General features: G+C 36.3%; 8 protein-coding genes across 10 annotated transcripts; 3 read left to right on the top strand and 5 right to left on the bottom strand.

Moving 5' to 3' along the window:
- Nucleotides 1-155: 155 nt before the first annotated feature.
- LOC124453177 lies at nt 156-5,265 on the bottom strand. The gene is made up of 13 exons (XM_047003931.1): nt 4,641-5,265; nt 4,435-4,503; nt 4,241-4,330; nt 3,833-3,950; nt 3,496-3,727; nt 2,985-3,087; nt 2,839-2,891; nt 2,641-2,764; nt 2,258-2,409; nt 1,893-1,948; nt 1,738-1,781; nt 1,581-1,646; nt 156-1,473 (listed from the first exon to the last, which is right to left on the bottom strand). Exons 1-13 carry the CDS (start codon nt 5,244-5,246, stop codon nt 1,312-1,314), a joined length of 1,875 nt encoding a protein of 624 aa, XP_046859887.1. The 5' UTR covers nt 5,247-5,265; the 3' UTR covers nt 156-1,311.
- On the bottom strand, nt 5,265-11,567 carry LOC124453176. Its single transcript, XM_047003930.1, has 9 exons — nt 11,262-11,567; nt 10,539-10,886; nt 10,413-10,448; nt 9,663-9,772; nt 9,531-9,589; nt 8,357-8,532; nt 8,162-8,263; nt 7,992-8,098; nt 5,265-7,882 (listed from the first exon to the last, which is right to left on the bottom strand). Exons 1-9 carry the CDS (start codon nt 11,335-11,337, stop codon nt 5,273-5,275), a joined length of 3,624 nt encoding a protein of 1,207 aa, XP_046859886.1. The 5' UTR covers nt 11,338-11,567; the 3' UTR covers nt 5,265-5,272.
- Nucleotides 11,568-14,254: 2,687 nt separating this feature from the next.
- LOC124453182 (protein N-lysine methyltransferase METTL21A-like) lies at nt 14,255-15,478 on the top strand. Of its 2 annotated transcripts, none has more exons than XM_047003938.1 (2): nt 14,255-14,935; nt 15,010-15,478. In XM_047003938.1, exons 1-2 carry the CDS (start codon nt 14,285-14,287, stop codon nt 15,085-15,087), a joined length of 729 nt encoding a protein of 242 aa, XP_046859894.1. In that variant the 5' UTR covers nt 14,255-14,284; the 3' UTR covers nt 15,088-15,478. The 2 variants fall into 2 exon arrangements, with proteins under 2 accessions (XP_046859894.1, XP_046859895.1); XM_047003939.1 differs by having other exon boundaries at nt 14,255-14,939.
- LOC124452508 (signal recognition particle 14 kDa protein-like) lies at nt 15,295-15,943 on the bottom strand. The gene is made up of 4 exons (XM_047003067.1): nt 15,920-15,943; nt 15,713-15,785; nt 15,470-15,630; nt 15,295-15,387 (listed from the first exon to the last, which is right to left on the bottom strand). Exons 1-4 carry the CDS (start codon nt 15,941-15,943, stop codon nt 15,295-15,297), a joined length of 351 nt encoding a protein of 116 aa, XP_046859023.1.
- Nucleotides 15,944-16,058: 115 nt separating this feature from the next.
- Nucleotides 16,059-17,065, top strand: LOC124453183 (COMM domain-containing protein 7-like). The gene is made up of 2 exons (XM_047003940.1): nt 16,059-16,426; nt 16,585-17,065. The coding sequence occupies exons 1-2, from the start codon at nt 16,120-16,122 to the stop codon at nt 16,887-16,889; spliced, it is 612 nt and encodes a 203-aa protein (XP_046859896.1). The 5' UTR covers nt 16,059-16,119; the 3' UTR covers nt 16,890-17,065.
- On the bottom strand, nt 16,428-18,885 carry LOC124453181 (SUMO-activating enzyme subunit 1-like). Its single transcript, XM_047003937.1, has 10 exons — nt 18,737-18,885; nt 18,401-18,572; nt 18,149-18,295; nt 17,971-18,080; nt 17,802-17,901; nt 17,631-17,736; nt 17,409-17,553; nt 17,249-17,318; nt 17,034-17,168; nt 16,428-16,719 (listed from the first exon to the last, which is right to left on the bottom strand). The coding sequence occupies exons 1-9, from the start codon at nt 18,850-18,852 to the stop codon at nt 17,067-17,069; spliced, it is 1,068 nt and encodes a 355-aa protein (XP_046859893.1). The 5' UTR covers nt 18,853-18,885; the 3' UTR covers nt 16,428-16,719; nt 17,034-17,066.
- A 49-nt stretch (nt 18,886-18,934) lies between these two features.
- LOC124453178 (protein phosphatase 1 regulatory subunit 7-like) lies at nt 18,935-20,664 on the top strand. The gene has a single exon (XM_047003932.1). The coding sequence runs from the start codon at nt 18,999-19,001 to the stop codon at nt 20,448-20,450; it is 1,452 nt and encodes a 483-aa protein (XP_046859888.1). The 5' UTR covers nt 18,935-18,998; the 3' UTR covers nt 20,451-20,664.
- LOC124453180 (suppressor of cytokine signaling 4-like) lies at nt 20,419-22,857 on the bottom strand. Of its 2 annotated transcripts, XM_047003936.1 has the most exons (3): nt 22,633-22,857; nt 21,799-22,518; nt 20,419-21,227 (listed from the first exon to the last, which is right to left on the bottom strand). In XM_047003936.1, the coding sequence occupies exons 2-3, from the start codon at nt 22,489-22,491 to the stop codon at nt 20,778-20,780; spliced, it is 1,143 nt and encodes a 380-aa protein (XP_046859892.1). In that variant the 5' UTR covers nt 22,492-22,518; nt 22,633-22,857; the 3' UTR covers nt 20,419-20,777. The 2 variants fall into 2 exon arrangements, with proteins under 2 accessions (XP_046859892.1, XP_046859890.1); XM_047003934.1 differs by having other exon boundaries at nt 21,799-22,857.
- Nucleotides 22,858-22,948: the final 91 nt, after the last annotated feature.

Here is a 22,948-nt window from a genome sequence, read left to right as displayed (position 1 = left end):
AATCAGTCCTTTCTTTTTAAACTATATTTCTTAATCTGAATGTCTTTCGCTATTATCTTGTACAAATTGGAATATTTTTTTAAGGAAAGTTGTTTAATTTCATACGGGTTTACTTAGTTTCCGCGGAGATAAAGATTTTCGTGATCTTTGCACAGTTATAGGCAAAAATTTAATTTATTTTCTTTGAGAGCGATGCACTATAAATTATCAAAATGTCTCTGTTTAAAGGATTCCTACTTCTGCTTAGTCTCCGTAAAGAGAGATTTTCCAGAATCTTCATCGTCCGTTTGTTAAGGTCTTCGCTAATACAGTGGATAATGTGAAGAGATCCTTCACTTTTCCATTGCGTTTGATATTTCCTATAATAGACGACCAGCGTCCTCTTTTTTCTTTGCCTTTTTTACTAACTTTAAAGGGGCTTTACTATCGCTGAATTGTTTTGAAGAAGACGCCCGTTTTTCAGGTTCTTCTTCAGCAATCATATCATCGTAAGATACTCCATCTGATACTGCGATCTCAGGTTTCTTAGTCGCAAGTAATTTTTTGTTACTACCTTTGAAAAGTTTCTTTTTAGCTGGGCTAATTGGAGGCTTTGATTCTAGTCTCTTATCTTGTTCAAGTGGTTGTGCACGTGGTTGTGTCTTTTCACCTGATTCAATAGGGTTCTCTTGTATTACATCTAATGATGTTTGACTGGCACTCCGGGTATTTCTACCGAACAATTTCTTTTTCTTCTTAACTTCACTTCGTCTTGATGAAGAGGTTCCGTCAACGTCCTCGACACTAGCTAAATTATCTTTCCTTTTTTGATTCCTAAATTTCTTTTTGGATTTAGGTGTGACAACACCATCAGTATTCAGTGTGCTAAAATATTCATTTGGGAATAGCGTCCGAACACTATCTTTAGCAAGTCTTTGTTTTTCTAAAGGCTCTTCATGTACAGAGTTCTCGATTAAATTAAATATTTTAGAAGGAGTGGTGGTCCTCCTGTCTTCAGGGGAGCCTGAACTTCCAGACGAAGTTTGTAAAGGTGGCACACTTTCTGAATTGTGCTTTTGCATATTAAAGCCAATTTTTCCTCGTGTGTCTTCTTCATATGACATGGGATGTCTGTGACGTCGAGGGTAACTGTCTGTCTTTGATTTGACGGGTAGGGGAGTGGAAGAGTCTACTGGTTCGGCAGCGGGCTCTTCATGGGATATGAAGTTATAAGGTTGGTGATAATCAGAAAAGATCATCGCTTTTTCTTTCATTAACAGTTGTTCCTGGAGATCTTTGTGCAAACGTAGTTCGCCCAGGGAACGTTCGTCGTCACTCTGATGGTGACGATAATTTAGATTGTTCATAGAAAGACGTTTCGCACACGTTAATATGCTTGAGATCAAAACAAAATATACTTGCCTGTTGCGTTTCTTCTGTAATGCTGTCTTTGTCAATCGTGTTCCGCCGTTTTCTTTTTTTCTTTCGACGTCCCTAGGAAGAAATATGAGGAGTTTTTAAAACAAGCCATAGACCTTAAACAAACCCAAAACAACTTTCATTGCAGATGCATCATCCAACATAAAATATAATTAAACTACCTCTCCTTTCTTTCGTATTTTCTTCTCACCAGAAGTGGTGGAGAGACTGGAGGATTCACGTTCAACCTAAAGGCAACCAGTGCAAAAATACAAAGCGAGATTCAATTTTTAGAATTAGTACGCCTTGTGTGAAAACTCTCAGTCTCTTCGCGGTTACCTTAGGTAAGGTTTCAGTGAGTAAATCCGGTTTGTTTCTTTCACCTATAAAATACATTGTTTATAAATCCGATTTACTATAATACAATCAAAGGACTATCAATTTTTAGTGTCTGAAATATTAGAGACATCATTTTCTTATTAAAGATACATGACCTCTACCAATTGCGGATTCCTTATCACGACCATTTAGCTTTTTGCCTTTTCGCCTTCTGCAGCACAAAATAACATAACTGCAATCAATGTATAATTTTGCATCAAATTTTGCCAGCTTGTTTTTCTTATAAGTCGTAAAGACGGTTTTGTAGATAATCTTAATGTATTCACAAGAGGAAACGGTTATATATATTGACAGGGGTAGCGAGATCCCCCAAGACTTTGTTCGTTATTCCCCTTATAATATAATGTACTCGATGACTCCTTCCTTTGCAGGTTGTTGCAAGGAAAATGAAAACCCAAATCTTATCACTCATTTGATATACTCTTGAATTATGAAAAACTAAGAATTTTTAAGTCATCACCTCCATAAGAAAACCATAAGAATCAAAAGAATAGCAAGAATCAACAAGATAGGTAAAACAATGTACAGTGCCAGACGAATGGAACGAGTTTTTCTTGATTTCCCACCACTACCAATTTTTGGTGGGATTGGAACCGACTGAATCACAAAATCCTAAAAATGAAATAATTACATTAACTTAGAGAATGAGTCAATTTAGAGCAATAACATTGTTCCGTAGATAACAGAACATGTGATTGAGCACTGACAGCTTTTTTTCGATGAAAGGTTGACATGCAAAGAATATGTTTCGACACCAAAATAATTTTACTCGATAAATGGAGTTTTCCACAAACGTTCCTTCAGAGTTCTCATTGATGTTAATATAGTAAAGCTCTGACATACATTTGGTCTGCTTTTATCAACAAGTAAGCTGAATGTTGACATTTTGTTGCATTCACAAGTTGTATGAGTAATATTGACGTCTGCAACTCGACAACCATCTTTAGACCACATTTCGTAAATGTTCCTAAAGGCGAAGTAATAGCAGAAGTTTATCTTCAAGGAATAAACAATTGAAAATGTGAAGGCTTTAGTTCGTACTCTGCGCTTGAGTTTAGGAATACACAATCTTGCTTGAAACGAGCCATTTCAGGCTGCAATAATGAGAAAAATTACAAGAATTAAAACAATGCAAATGAAAAAGCAGCCCACTTCTGAAGTTGACAGAAAACATGTTTTTACTATACATTTAAATGTTCAAGTGTAATTCTTAAAGGTGGATCCAGTTCGTCAGCAACTTTAGGAAATACAGACAGTGACATCATATTACCACTTTCGACATTCATATTTCTATAACAGCAGAACAAAAGAGGCCGTCGATTATCTCGAAGAATAATTATCGTATGGTTGTCTGTAGTGATGCAGTAAAATTAACTTTAATGATGTAAAAAAATTTTCACTGTGTGGTCAAAGATTTTGCCCTGCAAGAAAGTGAGCAAGGTTTATGTGAACATCTGTTCAAAGGTGGATAAACATCAATATTAGAAAAAAAGTTTTAACTTAAATAAAAATTTCTGAGTTTTTGAGGAGTTTTTTCACTTGTTAGCTGTAAAGATTGAAGTCCTTTTTGATAGATTCAAAATTCAAAAGCTATCACAAATTGATCTAGCTTTCTGCTGTCGTTTAATCACTATTTCAGCAACTCTGGTAAAATATGTTTAATTGAAAGTACTTTGTGATGATGGATTCTTTCCTTACCCGGATCCTTCTTCAACAGGAATACTTAAATTTCCTATTGTTTTAAACAAGACTCCCACAACGTGTGCTTCCACATTAGCTCCATGTGCAATATCATCTAATGCGGCCGGGGACAATGTAATAAGGTTTGTTTCGTTAGACCACTCATGGATGCGAGGATCGGAAATGTTTGGAAACACAATGTTTGGTGCAGGTCCTTCAATGTCTGTTAGGATAGTAGACAATTCCATAGCTAAAACAACATGAAAATTAAATTCAATACTTGCATTGGTTTTGTACCATATTTTGTTGCATGGATGTTGAATATCTCCTCTTTTAGAACGTGTAAATAGCTTACCGATATTTTTACTAATGATAACTTGATTTACAAATGACTCCAACTGATACGATGCTGAAAGACCGAAAGATTCAACAGCTTCGATCATCTCATACAAAACAGATGAACTCCTCATACCCTGTCATAACAAATACATCAATATAGGAAATATGAAAAATCATTATTATGGACTCATTGTTATAGACTCATTGTTTACAGAAGAGAACACCCAATGGCAAAATAGATAATTCAATAGAATAAGAGATGCTAAATACTCAATATTGAATACTAAATTTAACAAAACAGAAGACTCAAATGGCAAACAGATACTCAATGTTAAATAGATGAATTGAACAGACCAACAGTACATGCTACTCAATGCCGACATAAAGGATTTACGTGCAACAAAAAGCTTGCAAACTAACTTACAGTTGTAGTTCTTCTCGAAGCTCTTTCCCAGTCCACAACATTACCATCTTTCATTATATCAACACCTGTTTTGCTCAGTTGTACAACATGCTAAAATACACAGTAACCAGTAAAACGAAGTTGTTTTGGTGCACTGAAAAAAGGCATAGACAAAGCCATTAAAATCAAATCAACTTTGAAGAAAATTTCCTTACTCTTTGCGCGTTTTTCCACTCTCTCGCATTTTCAATATCCAAAATGTTGCTGCAAGTTCTCAGAAATTCCTACAATGTAGAACAAAGGAAATAGCTTCTACTTTGTTACAAGTAAGACAGCTTGTCCCTATGAGAGACAACAATGTTCAAGGTACATGTACAAATTTTTATATTAATTAGGTTTATAGCATGAGATAAAAACTCACCATAACATTCTCCAAAGTAAGCAAAGGTTTCATATATTCATTGAACTTCACAAAATAAACTACGCTATCTGCTGCAAGCAATAAATCACCACCAAACATAGGAGCAGGATGTTTTCCTTTCTTTACTATGATCATACCATCCTTTGCATTTGGACGATTCTTCTTGAGTTGAGAAGATTGTCGATGGTTGTAGCCACTTGAGAAATCGTTGATTCTATTCTGCATGTCATGAATTGTGAATGGAGATGATTGAGCATTATCGAATATGGAATCAAGTTCGTCAATATCACTTGCATCGTGAATTACATCGAAGCTTTGATTGGCGACCTGAGAATCCCATGTATGGGAAAGTGCGTTGTTTGTTTTCGAAGAAACACGAGAACTTGTTGTATCTGTTGTTAAATTTGTGGCAATATTTTGAAACGTAATTTTGTATTCTGACTTGTGAGTGTCGTTTGCAGGAGTCTCCGTGTAGTTCTTCGGAGACGGTTTACTTGTAATGTTATAATCAGACAAAAAAGCATCTAAGGGATCGTTTATAGTAATGTACGAACCATTCTTTATGCGAACGGCTGAAATGTTTGCAGCAAACAGAGATTTTTTCATATTCTTTGTCTCGTTAATGCTTTGAATTATACTCGGTACATTAATGGTTTGTGACATAAAGGATGGTGTTTGAGAGGTAGACGATGAATTGTTGTTTGGAGGTGAAGTGAAATTGTCACTTGAAGGCATGTAATAAGATGACGAATTATAGTAATGTGTATTAGCTCCTTGATCAGAAGACAAAAAGCTTCGAGGATAATTGGTTGAGTTAGATTGCAGCACTGTGGCATCTTGTGCTTTGTTTGTGGGTATTTTACTGGGGTTGGAGAATGATGCGTAGAATTCAGATGGATAATTAGAAGAGTTGTAAGAATTACTAGCTGTTGCAGGAAAGTATCGAGATGGCGGTGAAGGAAATGTTGGTGAAGTAGGGTATGATGTGGGTGGTGAAGGATATGCCGGTGAAGTAGGGTATGATGTGGGTGGTGAAGGATATGTTGGTGAAGTAGGGTATGATGTGGGTGGTGGAGGATATGTAAGTGAAGTAGGGTATGATGTAGGTGGCAAAGGATATGGCGGTGAAGTAGGGTATGATGTGGGTGGTGAAGGATATGTTGGTGAAGTAGGGTATGATGTGGTGGTGAAGGATATGTTGGTGAAGTAGGGTATGATGTGGGTGGTGAAGGATATGCCGGTGAAGTAGGGTATGATGTGGGTGGTGAAGGATATGTTTGTGAAGTAGGGTATGAAGTGGGCGGTGAAGGATATGAAGGGTATGATGAACGTGGTGGTCGAGTGGAAAGAGAAGGTAGAGGATTAGGAGGAGAAAAGGCATACAATGGATCAGAGAGATATCTCGATGGCGATGGGTTTTGAGGACGTGAGATAGACGAATAAAAATCCGTCGCAGATTGGCGGAAGGATGGAGGTTTTCTGGTAGAAATGGTTGAAGACCGAGAATGTTGCCAGGAATAGTAGTCATTAGAGAAGGGTCGGAAAACACCAGAACGTTCACGTGGTTGTTTTGGAAGCGAGTTAGGTAAAGGAGATAACGGACGAGGGGGTGAGTTATCTTCATACGATGACGGTGATGATGATCGAGTTGAAGAGTCGAAATAGTTAGAAAAGGATCGACTTGTATCTGACAAATCATATTGAGAATATGGTACCATTTTCCGAGGCACTGATGACGAGGGTGTGTCTATGCTGCTGTATGGATTGTTGTTGGTCTCCTTTGTGTTGAAAAAATTTGCTCTCTTAATGTCGACAGCTTGGCGGGAGACGGAACCTTGATGTCTACCACTATTTTGCCCAGTTTCTGGGTTTCTCAATTTATCATTATTTGTTTGATAACTGGCAGGATAAGTGTTATAAAAAGGATATTCAGGATCATTACGGCTGTCGTAATCTGATGCTGTATAGTAATTTTCAGTGCCAATCTGTCTTTTCCATTTTGATTCATCTATCTGTGATTGCACAACTTGCCACGATTTTAAGGCACGTTTAAACAATGCCCGGATCGAATCAACCCTATGTTGTCCCTTGTTGTATCTATCCATCCTATTAATGCTCCTTGCAACCCTATCAAGAAGGCGCGGTTGCAACAGCGGAGACAGTATATGTGACTGGCTGCGAGATATAGATGTTTTCCTCTGAGGAGACGTGGCAAACTTTCTCGACACTCTTTTACCGCTATTAAGCCAATTCATTAAAATATTTTTTGCACTTGAAGATGGATATGTAGACTTAAAAGGTTTTTTTGGACTTGGCATGGTCACCTTCTGTTGATTATCCGTTTGATGTAATTTTACCAATCCTTGTTGCTCAACAATACCTATTCCACTATTTTGACTGCTTGGCCTTGGTACACGACTTCTTATAATCTCCGGGATGCTTTTTACGAATACTCGATTGAAATCAGTGTCATTCAAATCCAGTTGTCCAAAATTTCCTGTGACCTTCACAGATACCGGAGTATTATTTTTGTCGAATGCCTTTGCCATAGCTATGTTTGTATCACGCTGGAGTGAATTGGAACGTTTTTGAGAATAAGTAATAACGCTTTTATTTAGGTATTGTGGCGCACCAGCGTTCTTTGAAACACTCTCATACATTGAGGAAGTGTTGCGTGATGGCGTGTAGATAAGGGAAGAATTTGAATGTCGTGAATAAATAGGTGCGTGTTGAGTTTTAGAAGCCCCGTGGAATAATGTATTATCTTCATTATGAAACAAAGAAGCATGTGATTGGTTTAAAACGTACTGACTCGCTCCAGTCTTCTTCTTAATCAAAGTACCTGGTTGCATATGGCCAATTTTATTGCCAAAAGATAAACTACTATCGATCTTTTCTAAATTTTTATCATCGAGTAAGTCGTTACTGTTCAGCAGTTCATTCGTCAAAGATATAACTCCTGAGGTTTTTGGTGCAACTTTCGCTTGCCTGTTGCTTTTTGACATGCTCATTCCCTGGGTCTTGCGTGAATCGTGAAATTTTCCATGATCTTTCCGTGAATTGTGGATGGCGTTGTTGTACGCCACATTCCTCTCAGACAAATCAAAATCATTTCCATAAAACGTGTGATGAAGCGTCAACCTTTGCAATTTCTTGAAGAAATCATAATGCTTCATACCCACCTTTGCTTCAATCTCATCCAATGGTATTTTTTTCTCAGCTTCAGTTTTAAACTGTTTCGACTACATGCGAATAGACAAAAATAACGCAAAACTTTATTTAAGAAGAAAAAACTTGCGATATTATTTCAGAAATCTAACAGGTGAGACATATCGAGAACATCTGACATACCTTTTCGTGAAGATCTCTAAATTCATACGATGTACATTCGCTAAAATTAGGTACGTCCCATTTGACTGTGTTATCTTCATCGCCCAAACAACGTCTAGTACATTCACCTGTCAGAGAGAGATGAAGTATAATCTCAAGTATTACAATACTTCGCCTTGTTTCTCTCCTACCTTGCCCACCACGTGGACATGGTGCTGCATCGACTCTTCCATAAATTGTTAATCCCCATTCGGTCTGGTAATCAAATTCTCCATGGCAAACAATACTGTGATCTAAATAGTCAATTTTAAAAAGAACTCAGAGTCTATTATGAAAGTGTGCGTTACCCTGCAATAAGTCAGGCTCAAACAATGCAACCAACATACTATTATATATTTTCACATCAAAGCCCTCTTGAGAAAGGGTGAAATGCTCGCTACCATCTTCAAGTGTCGAGTCCATTTTGCCCGCGTTGATTGCTTGCAACAAAAGAGTGGCACTCTGATTGGCTGAACTTTGTGCATATATCCTCAATGTTATATTCGCCAGTAAAGGTCCAGGACTTTAAAATAATAAAGAGGTTTGGCTAAAATACTAGTAGAGATTTATATATCGTATTTTTCACATTGTTTATACATTATAGTTAATAAATTATATTATATTAAATCAGGAGCTTGTGAAGCCGTGGATGTCTGAGTGCCTGCACATACACCCACAACTTTTGTGTGTGTATCCCGAAAGGAGGGAGACACACAAATTTAGCTTCTTGCTTGAACGTTTATCATTGATTGGATGCTGGTTTTTTACAGGTGCACTAAACATTTCTCATTGATTGGATGCTGGTTTTTTACAGGTGCACTAAGCATTTATCATTGATTGGATGCTGGTTTTTACAGGTGCACTAAACATTTCTCATTGATTGGATGCTGGTTTTTTACAGGTGCACTAAACATTTATCATTGATTGGATGCTGGTTTTTACAGGTGCACTAAACATTTATCATTGATTGGATGCTGGTTTTTCACAGGTGCACTAAACATTTATCATTAATTGGATGCTGGTTTTTTACAGGTGCACTAAACATTTATCATTGATTGGATGCTGGTTTTTACAGGTGCACTAAACATTTATCATTGATTGGATGCTGGTTTTTCACAGGTGCACTAAACATTTATCATTGATTGGATGCTAGTTTTTTACAGGTGCACTAACTTTTCAAATTAAGTAATGGTATGAACATTGAAAAATTATGCAAGTCGTTTGTGTGTAATGAAATACAACAAAGGGATTTTTGAGGATTTTTGTAATGTTCGCTTGGAAAAAAAAGGGAAAGATCCTTGCGTTATTCTCAAACATAGAACATCCAGAACTTTTGAAAGTTTCCAAAGCCCCTGTATTATATTGTATCACATATATTACACCATGTTGACTGGATATTGCTACTGTATACAAGAAAAAATGTTACAGCTTGGAAAATATCTTTCATTGATCGACATCAAAATCCTGTCAATCTTCATGCTCAACAAGAACAACCACTGTTAATGAATAGAATTATCTTACCGAAATGTCAATACTTCGCAATTTCGAAAACCGTCAGCATTTTTCAGCAAATTTGAAATCTTAGAAATTAAAATGCATGTAGCATAAATAAAAAAGTCAACCGAAAACAAACTGAAAGAAATAAATGCTCACCGCGTTCTCAACTCGTTCTGCAACATTTAGAAAGTCCAATGACTCGATATCATCAAGAGCAGGTCGATATTTCTCATTTGTAATGTTCAATGTTATCGACACTATCTTTTCTGTTTAAGATAAAATAGTTTTAGTTTCTATGAAAACAAACAACTAAAAACGAATATGCTCTATCACTCAAAGAGCCTCTGTGTAATGCATGCAGGATCTAATTATTAAATATTTCAACAGGGGCACTAATCCACCTTCATAATTTTCAAACGAGCGCAGCAACAATTTCACTTGAGTTAGTACGCAGTCCCGACAGCCAGATAATGAACAATTGGAAAATCAGTCAAAGTTACAGCAGAATAATCTTGGGAGGGGAGGGGTGCTCAGCATTTGTTGTTTTACAGACAAACACGAGACCGTTTGTAAATTATAATAAAATGCTTCTTGAATAGCTTTAACTATATCTAAGAAATCTACCAATCAATACTACACTATTTACCGACATGTAGCTAGAGACAGAAAATGTAGGGCATGGATCTAAAACTTCCCCCACATACCATAGTTGCAGCCATGTCTCAGTTTTCTTGTGAATGAATCAACAACAAATACGAAGTCTAAGTTTTCACTTTGCTCATAGACAATGAGGAAGAATTTTCTACATTATTTAGCACACACCCCCAGTTAGAGTATCAAAGATTCACAACGTTGAAAAGAAAAAGCTTCTTTTTCATTTTCTTCTAGCGTTACTTAGCTCCATACCTTGTGTTGCCGGGTCAGCATGAATGAAACTTCTTCCTAGTGAAAACATCGAAGAACTATTAAACATAAAATCATAAAATGCAATCACATTATGAAAGTGCGCATGATAAAAATGTTTGAACTTACTGTAGTTGCCAGTGTATGGTCGATCCAGAAGTATGTACTCTGATATCTCCATTCCAGGTCCTTTTGATGCTTCGCAAGCCTCGACATCCGGACACTGCACAGAGTAACAATACGCCCCAACCTTGTAAGCCAAATTACACCAATCTTTTTCACAACATTTCTCGATGCATTTCATCACGCTTTCGACACGTGCACGAAGAGTAAATAACGCTAATTTTCGCCCATGTTTCAAACGTACCCCTGACAACACAAGCTTGGAAGGACAATTAGGGATTTGGTTTGGAATAGAGGTCGTCACTAAAGATGATGCTAATGGATTTCGGAGCAACGTATTTTCCTTTGAACTATCTAAAAATTAAGTACATATATTACAGTTATGAAATCTGATCGACAGTTGAGAATGAATAGACGTCATCTAACACTAATACATCACCGTTTTCAACTTATATCCTTTGGGGAAATAGAAAGTATATTTTTGTGTGTCTTAATTACATGCTTAAAAAAACAAAATGTGTAACTGTGTTAGAATCGGACGTTTATAGAACGATTCTTCAAAGACATCACAATATGAATTTATTGTCTTAAGCTGTAATTGGTGAAAGAACCACGAACAATTAGAAAATACGTTTTCTCTTCCTCCGAGGACTGTGTAATTCATAAAATACAAACATATTTCAACATGAGTATATGTACAGTACAACATAACTCAAACTGGAGGATTACCTGATGCTCCGACAATCAAAATGAAGAGCATAAAAATGCAATTTGTGAAAGTAACTTTTCCATTAACACGCAACATCGATCAATGCTCGCGCCCCGTGAACGAGATTTGACAAGGTCAACGAACAAGTAACATCTTAGAAAACGACGGGTGATATGTCGATGATAAATGCAATGAAATCTTCACAAAGGCATTTTCTCCAATAAACCTGTTTTACTATTGTAGAATATATCGCCTTCGATATTTCCTCGACATAAAAGAGAAGGCAATTTTATTTATTGCTGATGATGTCACGCTCTAGAAATTATTAAGGTGGCAATCTGGGATAAATGCTGGCAAGTCCACAGCCCAAACTATAAATCGAGCCAAATTTCACGATAAGACGATTTGCCAGATGATTAAGGCGATCAATAAAGCTAAAAACATATCGTGGATCAGATGAAAGACCGTTCTCATTTGCTATGTTTGAACGAGTCAGATAAAGACAATTTAATTAGAAAATCAACGGATCACCGGACGTGAGGATGTTACATGTAGCTGACAGATGGAAAGAATTAAATTTAGTCTTATCGCAGACAATAAGATTACGATGAAAATCAAGATAAAAATATTTCAGTAAAAGTTACAAATAGTGACATATATTGTTAAACATAAGCCTATTATGTTTATTCAACAAAGAAAACAAAGAACGCTAATATATTCCTACTAGAAACTCTGCAAAAACTTTCAATTGTACATGTAAATATTCAGTGATTTGTTTGTTAACACTTCAAGAAATTGCTCAGAAGATTTTTTCCCTACTTTATCATAAGAAAACTAACATTTATGTATAATGTCGACAAACACAACACTTGCAATGCTTTCGAATATTAAAAATAACATCATCACTTTGTTCCTGAGCAAGGAGAGTGGATTTACAGTATATTTTGGCAGTGACCTCGGGATATCGAGGAGGAAAGGCAACCTTCCATTTCTTGGAATTATGAAAAAACGTGACATATATTTCCTTCGTGTGAATACTTCTCTGAATTTCTACTTTGTGCTGATCGGCCAACTGAATTCGTATTTCCTTGCAAAGTTTGGAAAATTTCTTTTCGACGCCATCGTTTGCAAAGAATTCAGACTTATTTTCGGCTGGTGAACAGTCCAAATGCAAACGATGATTTATGTTGATTCCATGACGATTCCAGGCTTGTTGAGGGAGCGTTGATTCCAGACCTGTTGCATGGCTGAATAAAGTCCTATGGGAAGGGCGAGCTCTACCTACTTTAGGGGTACGTTGTTGAGAGAAACGTTGCTCTAATACTTTTGGAACATCATACGGTGAAGAAAAGAAGTTTGGTGATCGTTCATATTTACCACTACGTGTACGACAGGTCAGATGACCGGAGAACTTGCTATCATTTGTGTTATACAACGGCTGACGTGAAGATTGTTGACTGTAGGGTTTATTTCTTCTGTCTTTAATCATTTTCCGAGGTGACTGATTTTTTCCTGATAACTTCCTGTTGTTTGGGGATTCTATGACACTTGACTGACGACTAACCCTTTCCATATGTAGCGGTGAACAAGATTTGCACATGCCACATTGACACAGCTCTCTCACGCATTCGACAATATTCTTAGAATGAACACTTTTTCCAGTACGAGTGTTCATAATCAAAGCATGTTCAGAATCAAACAATGGAGGAAATTCAACAATCCATTCCTGATTATTGTGCCACAACTTCATGACAAGATTTTTTGATCGTATTTTACGATGGATATCTATATGATGCCCCAAGTGCTTTTTCACATCCTGATACGTCAATTTTAAAATATCATTGCCTTCATCCGTGTTATACCACTGTATTAGCTTTGAATCTGCTTTAAGATTTGAATCTTGATTTAAGTGAGTTTTATTGGGATTTTTCATAGGCAAGCCATGGAAAAAAGGAGTTCGAAGTTCATCATCAGATGAGTCAACATCCATAGGTGAATCATCTCTGCTAGCATCACTCCTAGCAGATAAAGAGTTGTGATGCATTGAAGGTCTGATCTGGTACTCAGTTGGTGCTTTGTCAATATATTTCCTGCCATTTGCAATTGGATGCTCCGATCCATCACTTAAACATCGAATTACATATCCATTTTCACGAAATGGGCTTCCCTTCCCAACAATGCACACAACACCTTTCTTGCAAACATGCCCACCTTCAGTGAACATATACGGACTGATTTCCACCTTTCCCCTTCTAATGTTGGCAATAATCATGATATAACGTTGAAGCCCTATGGGAAAATTATTACATACTGAGCTGCAATCACCAGCACTGGGATGTGAAAGACTCAGTTGATGATGGGAATGCCAGCTACCGACATGACAAAGCATGTAGGTTGAGTTGAGGTATTCACCAACCCTAGCAAGGTAAACTGTGTCCTGATGAAAAGACACTGACGTACGACGGCATTTCTGACCTGGCCCAGTAACAAGTTGTACGACAGGATCCCCATTTCTTTTCCACAAACCAAACAGATCACCGCCAGTTTCGATATTTTCAAACAGAGAGACCGATTGTTGAATTTCTTCGAACTCGCTTTCATAAACGCACAATGTAAAGGCCATTTTGTGAATTGTAGAAGATTATCATTAAACAAATTTAACCAAGCTTCGAATATTGGTCGTTATTGCGATTTATTTGAAATGCTAAGTCGTCACTATCATTTTCTTAACGAAAACGAAACTACATTATTACTTCCGGCTATTGAAAACGAAAGTTTACAAACAATAGAAATTCACATCACTTGCAAGAAGGCAATTTATTCATAAAACGAAGCATGCATAAACACGCCAGCTTTCGCTTTTTAGGGCACCAAAAAAATGCACCCAGAAGCAGAAATCAAATTTTGAAAATTGTAATCCAAATAATGCAACGTCCGCCATTTTCATTTGTTTCCATGAAGGAAGTCTGGGACGAGTTTCAAACTTTAAATCATTGAACGTATTATACATAATTTATATATCAATCTTTATTGTTTCTTTGTAATGATCAAAACCCAAATGGAAGTGCAGTGTAAAAAACTCACCAGTTTCTGGATGAGGCAGGAATATAAATCAGTCAAAGACAAATTTGAGAAACCTTTTTCTTTAACACTTGAAAATCTTGGCTTGGATAACTCACTAAAAACAGAGCTCAAGTTAATGCAAAACTACAAAGGCCTGGGTTGCACTGTTTGGGATGGTAGTATTGTCCTCACTAAACTATTTGAGCATGATACGGACTTGAGAAAACATCTTATGCAAAGTAGAGTTGTTGAACTTGGTGCAGGATGTGGTTTAGTAGGGATAGCATTGGTTCATCTTGGCACAAAATTTGTCATGATGACAGACATGGAAGTGTGCTTGCAAACTTTAAGAGAAAATGTTAAACACAATTGCCAGAAATTCAAGAATATAGAGGTCAAATCATATGTTTGGGGGGATGACATAGGATCATTGGTGGAGGAGCATGGACAGTTTGATGTGATTGTTGCTGCAGAAGTATTATATGATGAGAATAGCTCCAGGCTTTTAGCACTTAGTGCTCAAAAGTTATTAGCCAAAGATGGAATGATGTTTGTTTCAATGGGAAGGAATCGAAATGGACAGGGAATATTCAAAGATGTCATGGTTAAACATGGATATGGCATTGAAGACGTGGGTATAATATTGTCAATATGCTCAAATTCTTCTCTGATAATAAATTTATGATTTTTGTTATTCTATTTAAGATACCCAATGAAAGACTACATCCCCTTTATCAAGATGAAATAATTAAAGTCATAAAAGTCACAAAGAATGATCAATGAATTTTCATTTTACTGGTGCTTCACTTGATTTGATTTCACCAACAAGTAATCATGAACACTCAAAAGAACTTCATCAATCACATCAATGCTTTATCTATAAAGCGTGGTCATCCACACAGATTTTATTAATTCTTGACCAGCAGGAAAGGCCGATCCACACAGGATAACAACTCAAATCTTGCTGCTACTCAATTCTCTAACAATACATCACTGAGTAGCTTTTGCCTTTTTAGTTTTTGCCGTTTTTCGTTCTCTCTTTTTTAAATTATCAAGACTTCCTTTTAACACATTTGTGTAAGCCTGCAAAAGCAATGTTAAAGTAAAACAATTTGTGGTGTTAACTGTCATCAGGAAGTGTAAAATTTGTAAAGTTAAACAATACCTGTTGAAATCTGTTTACATCTTTTGAATTTACAATAGTGCTAATTTTTGTTTTCCCATTAGTTGCTCTAACAAGGCATTTACTCTCACCCCCTTCCATCTCAAGTAACGCACTTTTATCCTTCTTTTTCCCCTTGGGTATCGGTTTCGTTCTGCCATTATCTATGAATCATCATTGAAAATGCAAAGAGTTTGACAAAACGTTTTTGGTAACTAAATCTTGATACAAGTTCTAGAAACATACATGCTTTCATAGTAACCCAGACAGTTCCTGACGTTCGCGTTTTGTTGTAAAGATAGGTGAGTTGAGTTAAAAACTAGAAAATATAGGACACTTGACATGAATTATCATTACATTCATTACAATACGACTACACGAGGCTATCTTAACATGCATATTTTTACATTATAAGAACAGAAAAACAAGCAGAGTACGATACGAAATACTTACAGCATCGTTTTCTACAAGAACCATCTTAAAGCAGGAGATATTTATAGATGATGAAGAATTCTATCGAAAACCATGTTTTCAGTAATTATTTCCCAATAGGCTTGGGCCGAGCTGGTGGTAATAAGGGATACTTGGGGATACTGAACGAAGCAATAGAGTTAGTCCTGAAATTTAAGAACTGGACATTCTCCTCGTCAAAAATGGCAACAGACTTGAGCTTTCATTTCACTAAAGAAACGCCCGCGAATCAAATGTTTAACGACGTAAAATCTTTAAACAAATTCGACGATGAAAGCTTCAAGAAATTTTTAAATCTAGTGCTTCATTTCCTGTCTGGAAGCAGTGATGTGGAGGAATTTCAAACAAACCTCGAATTATTCTCACAAGAATTGGGTGCAAGTCTTACTCCGTTAAAAAATATCACAAAAACACTGCTGATCTTCTTCAAACATGCAGTAAAGCAGCATCTTTCTCCACAGTTTGTGAAAGATGATATGGAAAAACTCGGTAAAATATTAATATGCTGTATTTACCTCCTTTTTCTCTCCTTCCTCCTGTACCTTCCGCCCTCCCCTCTCCACTTCCTCCCTCCCTCTATGGCCTTCAAAAAAATCCCAAACATTTTATCATTGATGAACTACGTGTTTTTATGTGTTTTTTACGAGGTTTATCACAAGAAAAGTTGCAACATATCGAGGAAGCATGGAAAAGCAACCTGATTTCCATATCACGTAATGCCATTGCGCAGACATTCATGGTGAATCCTTTGGTCGACATGGAATGGAAATTTGGTGTAACATCTGCAAGTAATGACATGAAGATCATTGGAAACTCGTTTTTGCAACTCAAACTAATCGTTGACAAAGGAGGAAAGAAAGAGAATGTTTACATGGAATTAACCTTGCCACAATTTTATTCATTTCTGCACGAGATGGAGAAGGCAAGGACTGCCCTTGAGTACTTGAGTTGAAATCATACATTTATCATAAAAATGTTACTCAAAGTTATCATGATTCATTTAAATGTACAAATGAGACAGTAGATTACATTCTTTGTTACTAGCCAACGGGTGTTGCTATTGACAAAGCATAATTGCAGAAACCATTTAACTGACCTTGGAGCAAATACATTTTTTGCGGAACTTTGCTTAGTGTGATGATTTTATTGGCAAGCATTCGACCATTCCCTCACCAGTAAGTCCATCAAAGAAAAAAAAGTTATTGATAGGTGCATCTTTGCCAGACAAAGCCTACAGAAATGTAATTTAAAATTTTTCACCTTCTACAGAAGCATCATAATAATGGTGTACTGAAATTTCTGAGACAATACCTTGATAACATCTTGAGATAAAATTCCACCAATAACAGAGCAAGTTGGACTAATAGTGCCCATACAATGCCTGAAAATCATAGGATATTTTAATTCTAAATTGTAACCAGTGTTGGAGGAATTTAAGGAAAATTATTATAATACAATTGGTGTTGCAAACCTAGCAAAATCATCTGATATTAGATCCTCATCAGTTTCCATATATTTTAGTACTTCTCTTTTTATTTTTTGTAAATCCACAATATCTTGAGTGGAGGTCAGACCTTGTGGGTTACGTCCATTTGCTTGATGAAACCTTAATAAAACTGCATATGGTACAAAGGCATTAGCTAAAAATATATAAAAAAAATGACATAAAAATTTGACAGCAAAAATAAATTACCTTGGAATATAAAGTAGACTTTGGAAATTCTTTTTAGAAATTTGGGTTTCTGGTCTTTAACCCAGGTTGTATCAAGGGCCTTTTCCAGTGTTGTGAAATCTAGAAACTAGAGATGTGGAGATGAGGAGAAAATAAATAATATGAGTAAAAGTAATTTGAATATTTATAAACCTTTTCAATCAGTATTGTTTCAGTTTCTTCTTGTTTTGCCTTCTTCTGAGGTGGTACTTCATTTTCAGTCAAGTTTACCCCTGTCGACTTCTTTTGCTCCCTATCATCGAAAATGTATACCAGCTTCAGAATAATTCATTAAAAAAGCATCTTAAGAAATGTGACTTACTCCACAAACTTATGTTGCACTAAGTCATTGAATGCAAATCCAAAAAAACCAAAAACATCTCCAGCATAAAACTTTATCTTCAACTCATGGCAAATTTCATTTACTTGGACCTGTACATTATTGCAACTTGATTAAGTATTGAACTTCATTATGTGAATGTTTTAAAATAATTAATTACCATAACATCAAGTGCGCATCCAGTCAATATGACAACATCAAAATCTTTGAAAAACTTGCTATCTTTGGTCTTAATTTCCTCAATATCGGTTCGTATTTCAACCATGGGATTTAATCTTTGTGCTCGAGCTAGACAGGCTTTGGCACGCTTAAAAAAGACAAATGAAAAAAGTGAAAAATATTGTCTTTTTTGCTTTGTTTTGAACAGCCATAGACTACAAAGAAAAGCAATTGGCAAGTGTTGAAGTCTAACATTTTTTCCAAGATCCGCTCGAGGAATTAAAAATTGTGCTGTATAATCATCTTCAGTTACATTTTGATTGTCCATAAGTGTCAAAGATTTCACTCCACAAAGCACAATGTTCTTACATATTTCTGCACCAAGGCCATTCAAACCAAAAAGAAGGACATTTGATGCTCGTAATCTGTAAACAGTCAACGGGATTAGTCCACGTCATTTCATAAAAACTGTTAATACAATAAAATACTGTCACACAAATGACAGTTATGACACTGAAAATATCCGGCGCGTCACGTAAGATAAATCCAAGCCATTCCATAAATTTGTTAATGCAAACAATAATTATACCGTTTTTGTGCATCCAGTCCCCATAGACGGATTTGTCGGTCATATAAGGCAGCCTCCTCAGCAGAAATCAAAGAAGAATTACTCTCAGTATCCTTCGCTCTTCTGTTTTCCGCCATATTGTCTTCATAAATGACCTTTGAAAATTGCCTCCTGACATATTAACATCTATGACCATGTGTTTTCGGGATGAGTTTGGCAACAAGGAAACGATCCAATTTGCCGTTTAGACGATGGTGTTTATCGGCGTTTTCCAAACTGAAGAATGGCGACGGCTGAAAGTCAGGCTGAAACAGCAATTTTTGAAAAACATAACAAACGAAATTTATTTACAACGACAAAAGACGATAAAATTCCGTCGTGGAATGATCTTGAATATAGTAAGCAGAAGAAATCTCCCACAATGAGGGAAGAAGTTGGTTCAGAACGAATATACGAAGTGAATTTGCATGCATCTGAAATCGTTAAAATTGACAACTTCGAAAAGTTTCCGAAACTGCGTTGTTTAGACCTTTCGTGCAATCAAATAGAAGTTATAGAGGCATTAGATAAAAATGTAGAGCTTAGAGTGCTGAAATTATATTCGAATAAGATCAAAAACATTGAAAGACTTGAGACTTTAAAAGAGCTCTGCAACTTACAGTTGCAGGACAATGAGTTGTCTTATATTGGAGATGGCCTGCACACTTCAAAAAAGTTAAAATCTTTGCGTCTGGATTGCAATATAATTCAAAGCATTTCAATGTCAGAGATTTCTGCATGCTCAAAGCTGACTTATCTTAATGTTTCAAGCAATAGCCTCTCTGACATCTCCTTCATCAACTGCTTACTTCATTTGGAAGAGTTTTATGCCTCACATAATAAAATTTCCATAATCCCTAATCTTGGCCGATGTAAAAAACTGGAAGAACTGGATATCAGCCACAACAAATTGTCCAGTGCTGTCAAATTACAGAGCTTACCTTCAATAAGAGTTTTACACCTGGAATACAACAAAATCTGTGACTTTAATACTTCACGGCCGGTTCCGACATTAGAGCAGTTATACCTTGGTAACAATAAAATTGGATCTATCAAGGAAGTACCCTCAATGTTCCCATCTTTGGAAGTTTTAGATGTGCAATCTAATAACCTAGATAATCTTGATGAATTGACTTTACCATTGTCCCAATGTATTCATCTTCAAGAATTGACAATCATTGGTAACCCTTGTTATGACTCAATTACATTTGACCATGAAAGTTTATCAATGTTATTACCCAACCTGGAGTTGTTAAATGGTGTGTCAACTAAGCAACCTCAATCTTCTCAGAGTAAAACTCAACCACCAATGCGACCCATGTCTGAAACAAATCTAGTCAGCATCGGACTTTTGGAGGAACAAATTTCGGCAACCATACATTGCCAAGATACTTTTCAGTCAAACATTGCGACAAAGTTTGGTCTGGTTTATGATTTGTTGAAGAAACTTCCTAAAACTTTGTCCAGTGACATTGGCTTTTCAAATCAAGTTGTGGATGGTGACAGGAAGTTGACAAAGCATTTTATTAACGAAAGGACTGGAAACCAGTCTTTGCCAGGCAGTAACGACTATTCAGAGCAAGTCTCTATCAATAATAAATCATCTGTTCAAAACAGGAGACCTTCAAGTCAATGTAGTAATCGCACAAGAATAGAGGATGCAATTATGTTTGCCAAACAACACTTTGACAAATAATTTGACTTTATTCTGGTCATTTCCTATACATTTACTATATAAATACACCTTATACAATCTAAACACATTTTTTGATATTCCTTTGTCACAATATCAACTAATGCTAACTATATTATAATATAGAACGTAAATTTATTACATTAATCACATGGCAAAAGCTACCTCATTGATAAATTACACTTTCAGCAAACATGTTCATTGTTGAAAGAAACAAGTTCCGTTTTGAATTTACCTTATAGAATGTTCATCCCGAAACAACTGCACAACATTTTGAATCAAATTAGGTACCTTCAATGAAACTAATGATAGATCTGTTAGAAGTCTGAGTCAAAATATACACAAAGTTGAATTTCTCTTCCGTTTTCCATCGTCATCCTTCTTTGTTTTGGGCTTTACAGAATAACTATATTGCCTTAAATATGTCTTAAGAGAAGAAGGAATTGGTAAATAATCAATGTCCTTGTACTTTGTGCAATTGCCAATGGCACCACGGCAAAGGCTCATCAGTGGTTGTGGCTGTGCACGGATGAGTGGCTTAACCAACATGGGTTCAAAGAACATGCAGTATTCTCCAATTGCATAGTGCGACAGTAAACCTTCTATAGTGATTGAGAAGTAAGCCATAGGGCTTTCGTGATCAAAACTGTACTTGTGATCCCATTGTTCAATACGAGCATGCAAAGTTTTGTTGTAGCGCCGAAAACTAACAGAAAAAAGATGATCCTTGTGAGCACTATCCCGAAGCAGAAATGTCCCATCTGGTTTACCAATCAAGAGCTATATTGAAAGAAACAAAAATTAATTTAATAGTGGGTATTTACAATGCCATTTGTCATTCAGATGCATAGTTCTCTAAACTGAAAAGAGCATTTCCTAAACAAGTAAATTTAAATGCTTACAAGTTTAAGTTTAGAGTAAAATTTCAACACAAATAATTGGACAATAGTGACAACATGCCGTATGTATATATCTGAATGCATACTCTGAGACAAAATTGGTAAAAAACACCTTTTTAAACGAATCTTAAATTAAAAATCTATTTTACTCAATTTCAAAACATGTATGAATAAATAGCAAACTGCCCACTCCAGTAAAAGTTAAATACTACGTGATAATTTTGCTATGTTGTTCATTTAAAACATCCGGTTTACGGTAATTGATGAAATCAAAATACAAAAAAGTCAACTGCTGTAATGATCAGTGGCATCGCGTCTACTGCTACAAGATAAGATATAAATCACAACAAAAACCAATATTTAAATGCCACGAAATCTTTCCACTAAAAATATCTGTTTAGTAACGATGGAGGACATAAATACTTTGCCTAAATCATCGACATGAAACTTACTTCTTCAGCTTCGTGACGATTGATATTTCCCCAATAATAAGAACAATTAGTGACAGCCAAAATGTCTGCAATAATAAAACGCCGTTCCTTTTTTTGAACGCTTTCCTTCTTTGAACGTCGATCTTGTTGTAATTCATTCACATTTCTCTCGTGAAATCGTCTTTCTTTAAAACTAGAGGTGCTACCCGAATCACGAAACAGACTTTTCACTCTTTTCATAAAAGAGCCCTGTTTAACATGTAAATGCGAATGACTTTCGTCAGAAGAGTTCTCTCCATTAGCAACAGTTGACAGCATTGAAAACTTTTTCGCTTCTTTTCTTTTCGCTTTTTGTGACTGAGAGCAATCGCAATCGAAAGATATTTTCGTCGTCTTACGTGAAAAACCACGAAAGGACTGCTTCATGAGGTTCGCACTCTGTGAAGATGACGTTGATTTCGAGCAATCGTCACTTGAGTCGAGATCGCCATCTTCACTACTTGTTTGGATTGAGGACGAATTGCGCCGTTCTGAAAAATTGACCAGTTTAACTTGTGGCGAGTCGTTGAAAGCGTTTTCTTCGTAACTGATGGAACTATCACTCAAAGGCCTCCTTCCTGATATCGCGATTTGATTGCCAGAATAACCTTTAGCGTCATCATCAAACGATTTCTTTACTGCTTGTGCTTCAACCGAAGGACGACATTCCGCCATGATAAAATTCGTATCCTTAGAGAACTACTAAAGTTCAAAACACAAAATTCGTTTCAAGTGTATTTCAATTTCCATACAACATTATGAACGGTGAAAATACTCAAACTGTTAGTCCACAAAAGGCAATGATTTTAAACACACCTATATAACATCATCAAATACAGATACTCATGTCAAACAAATTTGGAGGCGCATGCGTAGTACTTGATCCCAATTTATAGCTTGCTGTTTCCGTTTGCCATTTCTTTGTTATGGTTGGCAGTTTGGTTTTGCTTCGACACTGACAATACATTCAATTTGCTAAAAATCCAAACTAAGTCAAGGTCCAATTTAGCTAAATACCATAACATCAGGCAGTCATTAATAAACACTTACCAAGACGCCAACGCAATCTCTTAACGTTCACAGAACGAACAATGCATAACCAATGAAGTGAATGACGTCAGAAGAGAAGGAC

This window comes from Xenia sp. Carnegie-2017, unplaced genomic scaffold (genome assembly GCF_021976095.1).
Source record: "Xenia sp. Carnegie-2017 unplaced genomic scaffold, XeniaSp_v1 HiC_scaffold_25, whole genome shotgun sequence".
NCBI lineage: Eukaryota > Metazoa > Cnidaria > Anthozoa > Malacalcyonacea > Xeniidae > Xenia > Xenia sp. Carnegie-2017.
This window is presented reverse-complemented; position numbering and strand designations above follow the sequence as displayed.